Source organism: Arachis stenosperma, chromosome 2 (genome assembly GCF_014773155.1).
Source record: "Arachis stenosperma cultivar V10309 chromosome 2, arast.V10309.gnm1.PFL2, whole genome shotgun sequence".
Lineage (NCBI taxonomy): Eukaryota > Viridiplantae > Streptophyta > Magnoliopsida > Fabales > Fabaceae > Arachis > Arachis stenosperma.
Genome location: NC_080378.1, coordinates 120,401,564 through 120,419,738, shown reverse-complemented (window position 1 = coordinate 120,419,738; position 18,175 = coordinate 120,401,564). Strand labels below are relative to the sequence as shown.

The 18,175-nt window shown below is 25.8% G+C and overlaps 2 protein-coding genes across 2 annotated transcripts; one reads left to right on the top strand and one right to left on the bottom strand.

Annotated features, from left to right (window-relative positions):
* Positions 1-717: 717 nt before the first annotated feature.
* Positions 718-3,944, bottom strand: LOC130962227 (trihelix transcription factor PTL-like). Its single transcript, XM_057888381.1, has 2 exons — positions 3,459-3,944; positions 718-1,637 (listed from the first exon to the last, which is right to left on the bottom strand). The coding sequence occupies exons 1-2, from the start codon at positions 3,869-3,871 to the stop codon at positions 761-763; spliced, it is 1,290 nt and encodes a 429-aa protein (XP_057744364.1). The 5' UTR covers positions 3,872-3,944; the 3' UTR covers positions 718-760.
* Positions 3,945-14,300: 10,356 nt separating this feature from the next.
* LOC130960069 (ethylene-responsive transcription factor ERF024-like) lies at positions 14,301-14,870 on the top strand. The gene has a single exon (XM_057885413.1). It carries the CDS (start codon positions 14,301-14,303, stop codon positions 14,868-14,870), a length of 570 nt encoding a protein of 189 aa, XP_057741396.1.
* The last annotated feature ends 3,305 nt before the right edge of the window (positions 14,871-18,175 follow it).

Here is an 18,175-nt window from a genome sequence, read left to right as displayed (position 1 = left end):
ATAAGGACTAAATTAAAAAAAATTAACGTCTAGAGACCCAATTAAATAAAAGTATAAGAATCTAATTAAAAATTTTATAAAGTTATAAAAACTTGTAGAATAATTAAACCTAAATTTTATGATTAAATCAACGATTAAAATTATCGAAATATCTAAAATATTATGTCTCCCTTGGATCATATAATATATACAGGGAACATATATGTTATTGATCATTGTTCTCAAAATTAAACAAGAAGAAACTTTTCTTGGATTTTCCTTTTGCTTCTCATTTTTTTTCACTTGAATAGTTGCCACCCATTGCTGACCTACCATTTCTCCTTCCACTATGCAAATCAGTCCTTTCATGCCCAAAAGAACCCATGCTTCTGCATCGTCACTTCATTTTCTCCCAACTTGTAACTAACCTCTCTTCTTTCTGAACAACAACCACTTTTTGTAAACCTATTATTGGTCACTCAATTTGTTTGAAGTTAAACCCTCTAATAGCAAATTTATATTTATATATTTATGTATATGAATATTCAATAATCTTAGAATATATATGATTTCGACTCCAATAAAAATGCTAAAAATATATTTTATATAAAAAATTTTGTTTAAAAATACGATTTATTTGTTTAGTCGCATTTTAAATAAAGATAATATTTTTATAATATATCAAAATCAAATCCTACGATTCATCATTATTCAATAATAAAAATAAAACATCTTTATATAAAGACAATTATAGAATCTTCATTTGAATATCTACCTGTATTTACAACTGAAAATGAGTAGCTGTAGATGTTTCTGGTGCATGTATTAAATGTGCTTCCGAAACATACATGTATTTTTCTCTAATATCTTTGTTATTATTCTCGTTATGATTTTTGATGATTTCTTCGTCTCCCATCATCATCATCATCATCACACTATCATCTTGATGATGATGAAAATGATGATGATGATGAGGAGCTTCTTGATCATGTTCTTGTTCTTCAGCCTTAATGATTTCCCTTCTCCTTGTTAACTTGTTAAAAGAATCCATTAATGCAGCATCCCTTGCTTCAATCCATGCTCTTTCTTTGGCCCAAAACATGTGCTCCTTCTCCAACCTAGTTGCCTCTTCTCTTCTCCATTCTTCTTCTCTCACCACTCTTTCCTTTTCTTTCTCTTCCATTGTCTTCACTAACTTCTCAAGCCATTCCTCTTGCTTCTTCACAAGCTTGCTCATTTGCGAGTCAATGAACTCCTTCATCTTCATCTTCATCTTCCACCTCCTCCTCTTCCTCTTCCTCGATTCATCATCATCATCAGTCTCTGATGATGATGTGTCAAACTCATTAGTGGAGTTTGTGATGAGGCTTACACTATTATTATTATTGTTATTGTGATGATGATGAGAATAATGATGATTATGAAACTTGTCTTGATTTGTTTGTAAATTAATAAGGTTGTTGTTGGTAACAAAGTTGTTGGAATTGTTGTTGTTGTCTCCAAACAAGGCTTCAAGTTGGCGAAAGAACCTATAATGCTTCCCATCTTGTCTTGCTGCTTTTCCTTCCTTTGTCTTCTTATAATATTTGTACAGATTCTCAAACTTCTCCCTGCATTTCTTTCCACTCCTTTGGTATCCATGTTCTTCTAACATTATCCTAATTATTCACAATTAACCACCATCATCAACACAAATTAAGTTCACTATTTAACATTTCATCGGTTAGAATTCATGATAATTAATAACTTAAGAATAAGATGGAAATTCATATGCAGTCGACTTCACATGAAGTTGATAGCAAAGAGTTGTTAGATTAAAATTTAGTTAAATCAGTTAAATCATCTAACGACTTTCAACTATTAACTTCACGTGGAGTCGACTGCACCTGAGTTTTCATCTAAGAATAAACTTGATATCTGATGTTGTTGTATTATATCAAAATTAGAAATGTTTTTGAGATAATAAAAATTAGTTCAAATCAGTTTAAAATTGTTTTATTTTATATTTATTAATTATTTTTAAAATAAATACATAATATCAAATATAATAAATATATAATTTTAAATGTTATATCTATAAAATTATGGACATTACATTAAAAAAAAGTAATCTAAATGACTGTCTCTCTAGTATTACTATATCAAATTAATTAAATATGAAATTGATTTGAAAGATAGTTAAATAATATATTAATATATAATATTTTAAATATATTCTAATAGCTTATTGAGTTACAACTTGAATCATAATTAAGGATATTATATTACTATATTGACCTACAACATCTTCTAAAATAAGATAACATGAAACATAACATTTTTATTAACAAAAGTATGTCCTAATAAGCATTTATTTTTGGAATTTAAATTATAATTTAATTTTAATACACGGTAAGTGTAAAGTAATTTTATACGTACATCTAATTACATAATATTATATTAGTAAAAAATTAAAAATAACTACTTTTTACATTAACAGCGTGAATGATCATTCAAAAAACAGATATGATTGCACGACTATGTAAAATACTTTATACTTATTAATGTATCAAAATTAAACTCTTCAAACTATATACTATGCCTAATATTATATATTATAAAATAATTAATGGGTACCATTTGTAATCATCAATTGGACAACACTATTTAGTATTTACATAATTAATGGTATTGGAACCCTAGTTTATGTGAACATTTTTGGTAATTAATAATTCTATTGAATGTGCATGCATAGTGACGTCTTTGTGTTCTTCTATTACTCCAATTGCCATAGAAAAGTGAATGTCTCCGAAGGAAGAGCCTCAATTGGTTTATGTCATTTCATACTATAAATATGTAGAAGACATACATGCAAGGTTCAAACTTCAAATCAAAGGGGGCAAAAATAATAAAGGGAACATTAAATTAAACTTAAACCTAAAAAAAAGTTCCAAATTTTGAAATTTCCAAAATGGAGAACGAGAACCGTACTACTAGATTTGATATGCAAAGGTTCCCCTTTAATTATACAGTAATTAGTACAGGATTATCAATCATAGAAAATTTTAATAATAAATATATATATTCCACCTTCCAAGAAACAACAAAATTAATAATGCATAATGATGCTTAATTTTTTATTTCCATTAAAAAAAGGCATAAAAATTAATTAACTAATTAATGAGAATGATCACACTTAATTCACACTCAATTTTATTCACATTCTTTCCACAAAAAAAAATCACAAAATTAGCATATTAAAACTTGAAGCTAGAATAATAATAAGATTTTAGCTAATATATGTCTTAAGTGCACATGATAAACTTAGTATTAATAAAAAATTTTAAAAATTTTTTATTTAATAAATATAAAACAAATGTATTAAAAATTTAAATTTTTTGTATTTCAAATAATTTTTTTTAATTTGCAATATTAAGGGCAGAAGATATATAAATAATAATTAGTAATAATTAATTAGTAATTAAAATTGAGAATAGTACCTGGAGACTTGTTCCCATAAGGGACCTTTGTGATTAGCATCTTTGAATTTAGGGTGAAGCTTAGATCTGATCTCAAGAAGAGTGAGAGTCTCTTGTCTTGGCCATCTTCCGTTGTTTGAGGATGCATCCCCACCCATGCACCCTCCCACACCTGATCCTCTTGTTGTTGATGCCAACTCGCTATTCATAACCACCCCACGTGGCGCTCCCATCATCTCAAACATCGTCATCGTTGTCTCCGGCAACGGTGGCAGGTTGCGGTGGTGGTGGCTGGTGGCTCCGCCTAGTGTTATTGGTGGTTGCGGTGGTTGGGATTGGTGCATAGGAGCGTTGTTCATTAACAGATCGGTTAAACAACCGTAGTGGTGGTTCTGCTGATGATGAAGTTGGTGATGATGATCTTCCATTTCCATTATTAGAATCTCTGTGTAGGGTAGAAGAAAGAAGAACAAAGAGAGAGAGAGAGTGAGAGAGTGAGAGAGTGAGAGTGAGAGAGGAACTTCTTCTCTATTTCAACCTTTTTGGCTTTTTATAAATTAAATATGTGGTGGAAACTCAGGTGCAGTCCACTTCACGTGAAGTTGATAATTGAGAATCGTTAGATGATATGGCTAAATTTTCATCTAACACCTCTCCGTTATCAACTTTATATGAAGTCGACTGCACTTGAGTTTTCACTTAAATATATATAATAATAATAAAAAAAAAAATAAAAAGTTAGTTAAAATTTTAAATTTCTAATAAAAAAAATATAGGAAATTAATTTTTAATGAATTAATGTTAACTAATTTTAGTGTTTAAATTTATAATTTAAAATTTAAAGTTAAAGAGTTATTATTTAAAAAATTTATATTTTAAAAAAATTAGCTGATATATTAACTAAAAAATTGGTTATCTATTATTATTATTCGATCTAATATTCTAATTAAGAGATTTTTTGTACTAAATTTCTCTCATATCTCTTTTACATAATACATAATATGTAAATATAATTATTTGTTTGTGTGTCTTTATATATCAAGTAATTTTATAATATGATATATAATTTATAATTTAATTATTATATTAAAAAATAATTTTAGCATAAAGTAAATAAAATAGAAAAATATTTATGCAAAAATTTACACATAAAAATTCAAAAGAAAAAAGTTTTATTATATGCAGAGGTGTATTAAAAATATAATAATTTATATATTTTTACCTATCAGTTTTTAGAATAACTAATTTTATGATAATAATTAAACTAAAAAAATTAGTCTTAGTATTATCCTAATTTTCTAAATAAAACAGATTTGTAAAAATCAGCTAACTAAATTAGAGAATATTAAAAAATTTTATATAAAAGTTATGTTGGTTGATTATTAGTTGATTTTTATTGTTCTCCAAATTTATGCACTTTTATTGCTAAAAAATTCTTGACTAAATATAGTTTTTACCATAATAAAAGTAAAGAAAAAAGAAAATGGGTGCATATCTTCATATATTTTATAGGTTCAGAAATTTAGGGTTTATTTGAAATTTAAATCATAATTTGGACAAAAGATTTTATATATAAGAAGTATTACATGAGAGGAGTACTTTATAATAGTAAAAGTTAAAAAATAGGTTGCATAACTTTACATAAATAATGATGAAGATAACTAATAATCTAATTGTAACATTATTAATTAGTATATATATAAACCCATAAACAAATTCGTATATCTTGAAATCACTTATCTTAAAATTAAAACTTTAAGTCAATAAGAATTACTTTCTTTTAATATACGAATAATTATACTGAATTACTTTCTTTTAGGATAATAAAAATTGAATTCTAACTTTTTTTTATCATTTATTATTACAATATCATGTTATAAAATTATTTATTTAAAAATTTAAGTAATAAATAAAAACACATAAATTATTATATTTCTAATAATATGATTTTATATTTAATAATCTTACTTATTATTCAATTTACATTTACTTTCACATAATTATTAATCTTTCTTTTTTACTTAGTTCTTGTATAGCACCAATGATTTGAGAATAGTGGAGAGAGAAAAAAAACGCTATATATTAATGTAGTTGGTATATATTAAGAGTGTATTATCTGTCAAGTTATTATTTTGGCTTTTTGAAGAACATCAAAATAACGTTGCTTCGTTGTGTGTCATTGTTCAGGTACAGTATAAGAAAGACTGAAAGAGTAAGTAAGGCCCTAAAATAATAATAATAATAATAATAATAATAATAATAATAATAATAATAATAATATAATTTTTGTTCCTAACGTTTGTATTTTTTTAAAACATATTCATAATTTTTAATTCTATTCAATTTTGTTTTTAACGTTTTCGATTTATTCAATTTTATTTTCAATATTTATAATTTGCATCAAAACTATTTTTAAAATTTTTTAATTTTATCCTTAATATTTTACATAAAATAATAATTTTGTCATAAATCGAATACATTAAGAATAAAATTAAATATAACTAAATGTTAGAGATATTAAAAAAAAAAACATAAACATTAGATACCAAAAATATATATTACTCTAATAATTAATTTACTAGTATATTACTGTGGAATATATTAATAAAATATATTAAATAAATTTATTAGGGTTAATGGAAGCATGTGTTAATATGAATGGAAGACAGCAAGTTTGCAATGCTGACGCGTGTATAGTGAGTACCATTGGATGCTGCACCTTTTAACTTTTCATAATGTTCCAAATTTAATTTCTACCCCAAGTTTTTTAGAATATTGAAACTATATAACTGGAAATACTATGACGAGAAATCTTTTTGTTATGCCTTTTCTCTCTCACACACACAATTAATTCTTAAAAATATTAAGTGTAATTATTTAATTAGAATTTCTCCTAACTATAAAAAACACAGAAAACTATCACAAAACCTGTGCAACTTATAAAATATGGATACTTTACTGAATTATTATATTTGTGGGTTAAATATATTTTAATTTTTAGATATGATACGTATTTAATATATATCTTTATTATATTTAATTGTGTCTTAATAAAAAATAATTATTTTAATATATTTGAATACATTTAAATATCATTACGTGTCAACGTATTAATTTTGTTTGGAACGTATATTTTTTAAATCGAAATAAATTTAGAAATAGTATATATTATTATTTATTAAAATAAAAAATATTTTAAATATTTTATATAACTAAAATAAAATATTAAAAATTAATCTAAATTTTAATATTAATAAAATATTAAAATATTATTATAATTTATTTAAAAAATACTTTATATTTTATATATATATATATATATTCATATCTTATAAAATTTTAAAATTTGTATATCAATATATCTTGTATCATGACGTATCTCATATTCATATCAGTATCCATATGTCATAGTTTGCATCAGATGAATAATACAAAACCTACTTGCTACTCGAGTCATTCATGATACTTTTCTTTATGTCCTGTTTATTTTTTTATTGTAAACTAAGCTTAATTAACAATATATTTAATGTGAGAAAAATCAAGGGTTGTTAGGAAAATTAACATTAGTTTATAATATGACACCTTCAGCGTATCAAAAGGCTATGATATGATACTGTGTAGGATGATGGAAGGCAGAACTTTCACTGTATCACATTTCAAGTTTTTTTTTTTAAGAGTTATATATATAATGATTTATATATTTTCTCTTATCCATTTAAATCTTTTGGATAAATAATTTAGTTACATGCTAAGTACTTTAGATATTTATTTAGACCTCCAAGATAAAGATATAATGAAATGATTATTTTTTTAGAAGGATCTAATGAGATAGAATTGATGGGTTTAAACTTGTATAAATGATATTTTGACCAAATCATGATGAGTTTACATTTATTTTTTTTTAAGTTATGATTTGAGTAAAAGTGAAAAAGATAATTATACTGTTAAAACATCTCATTTATTTAAAATTTTTAAAAGGAATAAAATGTATAAATAAACGGTTAGAGATATAATTATTTAATTTATGTTCTTCTTTTATTGGTTTAAATTAAAAAAAATATATAGTTTCATGACATACTTATTTATTCTCCTTATTATCCCACTCATGTGTCTGTAATTTATGATTATTAGTGTTTCTAGGTTTAACTCCTTAGATTTGAAATAATTATTGGCACACCAAAAATAAAAAAATTGAGTTCATGAAAATAATCCTATACTATACTCCAGAATTTATCTATACTTGATGATAATAATAGTATTAAGATTTTTTACTAATTGAGATAGTTAGCTGAAAATTTCAGCTAAGAATATTTTGGCAAGTTGATTATTTCAAATAATAAATTATTATCAGTTAAGCGAATATAATTAATGTAAGCTACTGCATACAAGTATACAACAATAATTTTTCTGTTTTTTCGTCACTTTTTCTCAACCTGTTGAGCCTTTAATTATTATGGTAGCGTATTAACTTGCCTCTTCTTTATAAATTATTTAATTGATAAATGATGTTTGAAATAAATATTCTTTCATCAGTTCTTTTCATTACTTTTATGTTTTAAATATTATTTATTTGGTTAGATATATAATTATTTAAGTCTTTACTTATTAATATCTACGGCAGCAAATTATGAGCCGTAAGGATTGTTTAGCGACGGTTAGATTAGTAGTAGTTGTTGGATATCGTCAGTTTCCAACACTTTAAAAGAGTGAATATTTCACTCGACGTCTGACAATTATTTCGAAAGGACAACGAGGTCTTAAAAAAAATATCCAATTCAGTCCCTGATCTTTTTTTTGGATTGATTAGTTTCTGTGTCCAAAAAAAATAACATTGACTTTTTTTAGCACAGGGGCTAAGCTAATCAGTCCCATAAAAATAAAGCTCAGAAGTCAGATTGAGTATTTTTTTTTAGAAAAAGTATAGGGAGCCAATGACCTAAGTGTACAATGTGTACAATGGAGGTTTAAGAAGTATTAGAGATATGATCATTAGTGTTACATTGTCCTGTCAGGTTACGCTTTTGGGATGAGTAGTTTCAGATATGGTATTAGAGTTCTAGATTCGAAAGGTTAAGAGTTCGATCCTTGGTGAACCCCAAAATTTGTTTAATTTTTTATTGAGATGTTTATTATCCTTGGTATCCGGATGGTTATCCTTGGTATCAGATGGTTATTCTAGATAGTATGGTGATGTTCATTTTATTCATAGACCAAAGATTTAGCCCATTGTACACATTGTACACTTAAGCCATTGGCTCCCTAGCACTACCCTTTTTTTTTATCAAGAATCTCGTTGTCTTTTGAGATAATTGTCAAAAGCTGTTTTGTGTTTTTTTCTAAAAAAATGTGCTCCATTAATTAAGCACCATAGAACCATTTAACGACATTTTATAACTGCTACAAAATTCTTATAAATTAAAACTACCACTATTTGAATACCGATTGTTGTCAATCTTTTGAGATAAATAAAATTGATATAAAAAAATGACTCTTACATAAAAAAAATTTAATATAAATACTTATATATTTTTATTTATTAATTTAATATTTAAAATAAAAAATTTTATTAGATAATGTATTTAATTGATTAATTTTTTTATTTATTGAACGTGTGTTATACATATAAAGATATAATTAGTTGAAATGACAAGTATTTATAATTAAATTAAAAAAATTGGATTTAAGCCTTGTAAATAATAATAATAATAATAATAATAATAATAATAATAATAATAATAATAATAATAAAATAAATAAATAAATAAAAGAAGAAGAGTTAAAATCTCTGTGGGAATTTAAAGAAGGAAATAATGGAAGAGCAGACAGGGGCACGTAATGGTGCAAAGAATCTCAAGTACTATCTACTCTCAGTTTGGCAGAATTGATGCGTTACTTTTCAAGAGTGTGTATATACATAATATAGCAGAAGTTGCAGTAGAACGTTAAATCCATGCATAAATAATTGAAACTTACACCAATAATCACGAGGAGTAAGTAACTCACATGCGTGCCTATATATAATTCACGTTTTAAGAAAATGATATATTCACTTTAGAATTTAGTTATAGTCTTAATAGTCAGATTCAAAATGACTAAAAAAGGAGTCCAAATTTCTTTATTAATATAACCATTTAGAGATAGAGAGCAAGGGTGTTGACATACAAATTTCTAACAATAATATACAATCCAATGGACAGTGTTGAAAATAAATATATTATTAGGTTACAATCGGGATAGTTTTGGTATGATTTAGTGACGCTTTTAAACTGTCGATAAATTTCATTTAAACCGTCGCCAAAAAAACTGTATTTCTAATTCATATATAGAGATAGTGCTTCATTGAAATCAATGTTGAAGCCTTTGTCACATGATGCCTTCGGGACCCAAGATCCATGAAAATGAAATCCCTTAGTTTGTTCAAATTATAACTTCAATTTGGCCATCATGAATTCACATATAAGTTTCTCTTGGTATGTGAGATTAGTGGGAAGAATAGAAAATGGGTTTAGTGGCTCATTTGGATATTTAATTTGAATAAATTTTTTTGTTAAAGAAACTTTACTTGTAGTCATATGATATATATTCGACAATATTATCTTTGCACCATTAGATGACAAATTATATTTTTAATGTTAGTATATTTTTTGGTATAATTTTACCACAATCTTAACTATATATACGTAGAATATCACTTGCTTAAGTTGTCATTATCTTTGTTTGATTTAACGTCATTTGATTTTTTTTCCTACATATGACTAGGTTTGTGTTTTTTTTTTTAAATAATAAAAATAAAGTTAGATAAGTTTGCCATTGGCTAAAATGAAGAGATCATCATATGCAATAAACAATTGCTCTAAATCTTTTTTTATTTTTGGGCCCAGTGGGAAGGGGATTATGTTTGAGGTTAACTTGAGTGTTTAATATTGGGCCTTGGCCATGGTCCAATAACCTCACAAAAGAAAAACAACTTCATGGAACCTATAATTAAGATATGGGCCCAGACAAAAAAAATGGCCCATTCATGACCAAAAATGGACGGCCAATTGAAGTGGTAGATTTTCTCTTATATATTGTTTAAAAAAGATTTCATAAACCCCATGCATACTACCTAAACATAATTAGATACTGACTTTTTCTTTCGTCACGTGCTTCAATAAAAATGTCAAAAATATTTTTTTAATAAAATATTTATTTAGCTACATTTTAAAAAGGTTAAATATGTGACTTATAGAAAAAAAAATAATTTAAAAAAATTAATGTTTTTAGTAAAAATAATACTTTTATAACTTATTAAAATCAAACTCTATAATTCACAATCTAATAATAAAAGAAAAAAACATCTTTATGAATAAAATTATTGTATCTAAAAATTATTTATATGATAATTAGTAGAACAGAGATAATAATGAGTGAAGAAAAAAAGGGTTGTCGCTACCATAAGAAATGAGCAACGATGACCCCAAAAGAATAACTTATTAGTTGAAACTCAAACTGTCTTAGATTCTTAGTGAATGAAAAAATTCTGAAAATTCAAAAGTGAAAAACACTAAACCTTACCTAGTAGAGATCAAAAGGTGCTCTACTTTTTTATTTTACTTTCAAAGAAGAATGGCCAATAATAATTAAAATGATTAATAAAACACCCCATCATCTCACCTCAAATTTTATAAGCCCATAATAGAAACAAGGTAATTAACCCGATAAATATTCAATCTAAGAATTTAGTTCAGAGTTTTTAATGTTCTGTAATCCACTGAATCAGTGTCTTGTCTATTCAAGGCTTTTCACAAAAATTCAGTGCATCAACCCACAGAAATAAAAGGCCTTTTCAGTGTTTATGCAAAAACGCGTAACAATAATGTAGTTTTTTTTTTATGAACTTCTTTAGCAAATTGAATAAACTGTTTTAATAAAGTTGCAATTTTGTGAATGTACATTTTGAAATTTGTATGTAGGAAAACAAAAAAAGGCTTGTCGACTGATAAATTAAAACATCTAATAATAAATTAATAGTAATAATAGTTAGTGTAGTATATATTTGCACTAATTATAACAGCAATGTGTGGAATAAAAATCCCGTAGGTGGGTAGATATTTTCAAATTAAAATCATATAAGTAGGTCCAGATAAAAAAAAAAGAATCATATAGCTGATTTAATATTGAAAAATTGAAATTCAAATATGAGGTTGCTAAGTGGGTAGTAGTTAACAAGATTATGACCCCAGTTTGAAATTAATAAAAAATTTAAAATCTGATTTGATATTTCCAAATAAAGTATTTTGTTTATAAAGTGTAAAAATAAAAATTTGAGTTTGTTTGACTACTATTTCTTTTTAATAATAATAATAATAATAATAATAATAATAATAATAATAATAATAATAATAATAATAATAATAATAATAATAATAATAATAATAATAATAATAGATTGAACATAATGATTAATTAATAAACTACAGGAGGACAAAAAAATATATTTCATTCAAAGGAATTACTAATAGCACCTAGCCACATATATGTATAAAGAAGTGTAACAATGAAATAACGCAAAGGGTTTAATTTTGATATATTAATAATGTAAAATATTTTATATTTTTATCTATATTTATTTTTTTGAACGATTATTAAATTTATCTTATTTAATATTTATTTATATTAAATAAAGCTACAAGTAATAAATTTTAGTGATTTTTAACTAATATTTTTTTCTTACTACATATTTCTGTAATTTTCACTACACTTAAAAAGTTAAAAGTTATATATGGTAAAAAAGAAGAGCTACTTAATTAACTACACATTATATCTATTGAAATTTTACCTACCAACAATCTCGCACTCTCTTTCCAAAATTAGAAAGCCTAATAATTAAAGTCATTATTCTTTCTTAATTATTCTATTCTACATTCCCAAATATCCAAATTATTGTAATATCATATATATTGAAAGTGAATTAAACGTTCACTATGGTTAAATTAAAGTAATTATTTTGAATATACACAACTGTTTAATTCGTTGCAAGTTGGTACTTTCGTTCCCCCATATATGATTCGTCAAGAAGTAATGATACAAACCATTTCAATTATTTTTTAAGTGCATGCACATCAGTCTCAGCCAAATGAATTACAATATATATATAATAAGGGTAATGTCACAGTAAAGAATATAGTTTTGGTAAAAAATAAAAATTATTTTTTTAGTAAAAAATTTCACAAAAAAATTATATTATGTACCATATATATATATATATATATATATATATTATTTTATAAATTTAGTAAAAATTTTTCTCTTTACTCAATTTTATTTTTTACTAAAGAAATTTTGATATAATAATATGACCTAAATCCAAAACAAAGACTGTAATGAATTGATTTATTAGAGTTGAAAAGAGAATATTCTTACGAAACTTAGATAATGTAAATAATTGAATAAATAAAGAAGCTTATATTGTTAGGCTGGGTTCCATTTTTTGATTGGTGTTAGATATACAATTATTTATATTATTTTTTTATTAATTTAATCTTTTAGAAAAAATAATTTTATTTTATGATATCAAAGCTATGTGTCTATAAGATTTAGAGTTCAAGCAAACATAAAATAAGAATCTGGTATATTTGAGAAAGAGTATTATAAATATAAATATTTATATTATCTTCTTCTATATATTAATTTAAATTTTTAGGAGAAATAATTTCATGATAATTAAAAATATTAAAAAATTTGATGTTTTAAGATTCTAAAGTTAGTTTAATCACGGAATAAGGTATAAATAGTTAAAATATCACTAAATAAAATTGTAATGCAACTCTGAAAATGAAACATGTATATTTACTATTTTAAATAAGAGTTTAACTAATTAAAGAGTTAATTTTAAATTTTTTCAGCCAACATCAACTCATTTTTATTATTTTATATTTTAAATTTTAAATTCTAAATTCTAAACATAAACTCTAAGATTCTAAGCCTTCTAAAAAATAAAGATAAAAAATAATTTTACAACAAAATTATTAATTTAACTAATTAACCCCTATATATTTATTCCTTAAATAGTTAAATTATTTGGTATTTTTCACTCTATAGACACACACACATATATATATGACACTAGCTAATGGAATAATGGGTAGCACCCCAAAAAAAAAAGGTGGCTTGTAAGGATTTTGTTTGCATATTTTCAAACTATAATATGAACAAAAAGCCTTTGAGGATGAACTATATCAAGTAACTTATAACTTTTTTCTTTTTTTTTTTGTCCACGGTATCTCTTAACTCAACAAGTTAAAAATTAATTTGTCGCGGATCGGAGTTCTATTTAAGGGTTTATCGTTGATCAATGGATTACTGCATGCACAAGACAGGATTCGAACCCCCGACACTTACTTAAATGGACGAGTGAGCTGATCACTCGACCAACCCAAATTGGTTTCAAGGAACTTATTACTAAGATTACACTAGTGCTGCTTTCCACTTCTACCTCCATATAACAATCAAATCTATGTATACATATAGTGATGTGTGAATTGCTCACTACTACTACTATTCACAAATTTGACTTTGTTTAAATGGAAACGATTTACCTTCTTTTCTAAAAGAAGAATATTCATTTAATTTTTATTTTTATTTTTAAAAACCAAATTAAAACACGCCCTCCAACCCAGATATCTTCGTGCAAGTAGCTGGAAACCCTTAATACGCCGCAAGATTCATTCATCAACAACTGGTTTGCACTAATCTAATTCATATCCCTTAATCTTCTTCTCCAACCTTCAATTTTCCCTTCAATTCTCAACCCACCATAAATTAAATGGATCCCCTCACCAATTTCCAACCCTCATCAAATAACAACAAACACGAATCGTCATGCATTCTACTTCTGCTTCTACTTCTACTGGCCGTCACCCCGTGTATCGCGGGGTGAGGCGTAGAAGTAGTGGCAAATGGGTGTCGGAAATTCGGGAGCCGAAGAAGCCTAATAGAATTTGGTTAGGAACATATCCTACTCCAGAAATGGCTGCGGTTGCATATGATGTCGCCGTCCTTGCCCTAAAAGGCAAAGACGCCGAGTTAAACTTCCCTAACTCGGCTTCTTCGCTCCCGGTTCCGGCTACCTTATCCCCACGTGACATTCAAATGGCCGCGGCTAGTGCTGCCGCGGCGGCCGGAGCAGCAAAAGATGCCCTAAATGCTGAAGGATCAAGTTCAAGCCAAGGGAATATTAATAAAAGCAATGAAAATAATAATAATAATAATGTTCCTTCATCATCAATGGCACATGATTTTGTGGATGAGGATTTGATCTTTGACATGCCTAATGTTCTTGTGAACATGGCAGAAGGAATGCTTCTTAGTCCTCCTCCTTTTGACATTGGTGGTGGTGAAGATGAACCAGAAAACATGGATGATGAGCCAAGCCTGTGGAATTTCCCTTAAGTAATAAACCCTTGGTTTTTTTATTATTATATTATTAATTATTATTGCATGATGAATAATGATAACAATAATGAAAACTAAAATAAATAAATAAAACCAAGGAAAAGGTGTCATGTAATATAAATTATGGGCGAACCCTCACATCAAGGGTTTGCTTGGCCAATAAGAAATTAATGTATTGTTTATTTAGAGAGTACTGTTCCATTGTATGCATGTATTATATTACTACTTTATTTCTAGCATTGATGTTTAATTAGTTTCCATTTGTTTGCACCTTAATTTTTATTTTGTAATGTTCTCTCAATTTATTAAATGTCATATATGTATTTAGTGTGTGTAAACTTTATGTTATCGTTTATTAATATTATCTTCTTCTTTATTTATTTTTTTTCTCTTTAATTCTTTTTCTTAATATTATCTTAAATAATGTTGTTTAGTATATAATATATATGTATATATATATATATATATATCACTTGAAAAATCTTATCAAATAATGTTGTTTAATTTAGTATAATTCTCTTCTGTTTTGTACTTGATATTCTATCCTAGAGAGACACACACCACATGCAAATAAATATATCAAAGTTAAATCATTGAATTTAAAAATCTAATTTAAAGAAATAAAAATTTTCAATACTTATCAAAATCTTATCTCTCTAGCTATATATAATGTAATATTAAGAATAATATAATGTTATATAACTAGCAAATATTATCATTTTTTAACTAGCATTTGACCAATAATAATTTATACATATATTTATTAGAATTTATACACATAAATTAATATATTTTGTATTGTATTTTTCAAAATTTATATATATAAATTAATAAAATTTATTTATTAAAAATAATTTAATATTTATGCGAGTGAAATGATAACAAAAAATACTAAAAATTACTTCTCCTAGTAGCATAATACAATGGGTAGTTACCTTCTTCTTTCATGACACTGAAGAAGTTGTTCACTCACATGGATGAGAGAGAGGATAAGATAACCATCTTAATTAGTTTGGTAGGTAAAGAAGAAAGAGTAGGAGATAGAGTTTAGTCTTAGAGAATCTATTATTACTTTGTTGAATGAATGTTCTTCATGTCCTAATCTATTATTACTTTATGTCCCAAACTATTTGTCTCCCTAATTTACAAGAATGAGTTTACCATAAATATCACAACATGCATGTATATATGTGCTCCAACAATTACCCTTCCTTGACCACTCAATCTCACAACAACTTGGAAATTTTACATGTGGCATTTCCAACAGTTAAAAAATAAAAAAATTAACTTTTAGTTAATATCAACTAAGTTTTTAAAAATATTTTTATTTTAAATATTAAATTCTCTAACAAATAAAAATTAAAAAAATAATTTTACAATAAAAAATTAACTAATATTAATTAAAAATTAATTTTTTATACTTATTCTAATTGAAAATAGAAATCACTTAGAGGAGAAATATTGTGTTTATGGAATACTAAGATAAGCATAATTATTATTTTTGGTTAGTTTTTATAATTTTATTAAATATATAAATACATAATGACTGATTTGATTAATATTTGATTTTTTACGTACAAATAGTAATTTTTTATAATCGCATCAACCAAAAGGATAGTAACAATGGGCTGAGTCAATATTAGTGATAATTAGGGTTAAAAAGCAATGGTTTAAGCACCAAGAAAAAGCTTAATTATTAGCACCCTTTCCATTTATTCACTGTTGTTATGATTATGATTGTGCCTTTTAATTCTGTTCATGACCACAAATGACACATGCACCTTATCTAATCTTAGCATAATAGTGTTTTAGATTATCCATTGCGGTTTCTTCAAACACAACAAAGATTTTGTACAACCCATACTAACATATATACGACTGTCTCATAACATAAACCACTAACTAATTAGTGCTTAACATATTTAGATGCATTGAATTTTGTATTAAAACTTAATCACAATTTTATTGGCTGAAGAACAAGCTCTCCTAATTGGGAGAAGTAAAACCCTAGTAGAGTCCGAGAGTTTTATTTGTTTTCAATGAGTATTTTGTTATAATAAGTTTAACCCTAAATTATTAGGGCCAGTATGTCTAGGTTTTATTTTTTAAATTATTTTTTGGTATATTTAATCATTACATTAAGTTAGATTATTATTGTACTTCTTTTTTTTTGGTCATGCACACACTTAGAGACATTAGAAGGAAAGAGCAACACAGCAATATATATATATATATTAAAAATGAAACTAGTCGCCAAGCCTCAACCACTATTATTATTATTACATTTTTTTTTGTATTAAAACGGGACATAAGTCCACAAAAAGATTTAAAAATAAATTAAATGGGGATAAAGAGATTTTTTTTATTATCGGCTTAAATGTTTATTTGTCTTAAACAATCTGTATATTTATTGTCTTCTTTATAAGGATGTACAAAAAAAATGTCTCATTACTTTGATCTTAAGTTATAAATACTTCGCCAATGAGTCATAGCTCATACGACATTCCGTCCCTTCCCCATTTTAAAGGTTTTGGGTTCGAGTTCTATCAGCTACAACCAAGAAAAAAAAATTGGTAAGTATGTGAGAAGTGTGTGGATGTGTATTGTGTACCTAAAATTAGGAGTTGTCCAATCCATTGGGGTACTATTAATAATACTACTAATTTCTTATTTTTTGATATTTTAATATATTTTTTATTATATCTTTTCACTCAATTGTCTAAAAATTTAAGTTCTTTTTTTTCTCTATGGTATTTTCTAATTCGACAGGTCAATGACTAATCTGTCGCGAATCTAAGCTCCATTTAAGGATCTATTTAGCCAACAGATTACTACATGTACAATGCAGAATTCGAAATCTCAACATTTATTTAAGGTTACGAGTGAGCTAATTTATTTGTTTTTTTTTTTTTTTTTTGTCATTACCACATTTGGTTTAATAATTTCTTTTCTATTCGTTTTGGTTTGACAAGGGGGCCTAAGCCCAAAAAAAAGGTAGGCCAACTCATTTATCCCAAAATGTGAAAATGGATTTTGTCTTTTGTCTGACTTGATACATCAATCTTCTTTCATTTTGGTCTAAACTTAATTAATCAATCTTGAGGAATATAATATTGATTAATGTTTTTAGTTGGGCCGAGTATTGTTGGGCCCATAATCAATCCTTATATGGTCCAACATCTTCCCAACGTTCCCCCTACAAACATTTGCCGCAATTTTCAAACCACTTATTCTGACAAAAAAAAGAAACACTTATAATAAAAGGGAAGAAAAAAATTGGTAATGTCTTGGGGGGAAAATCC

What these genes read in the sequence shown, in the direction of transcription:
- LOC130962227 (XM_057888381.1), bottom strand. Translation starts at nt 3,871, where the DNA reads ATGGAAATGGAAGATCATCATCACCAACTTCATCATCAGCAGAACCAC. An exon ending in TTATGGGAACAAGTCTCCAG is followed by an intron (nt 1,638 to 3,458) that starts GTACTATTCTCA and finishes GTGAATAATTAG; the next exon opens with GATAATGTTAGAAGAACATG.
- LOC130960069 (XM_057885413.1), top strand. Translation starts at nt 14,301, where the DNA reads ATGCATTCTACTTCTGCTTCTACTTCTACTGGCCGTCACCCCGTGTAT.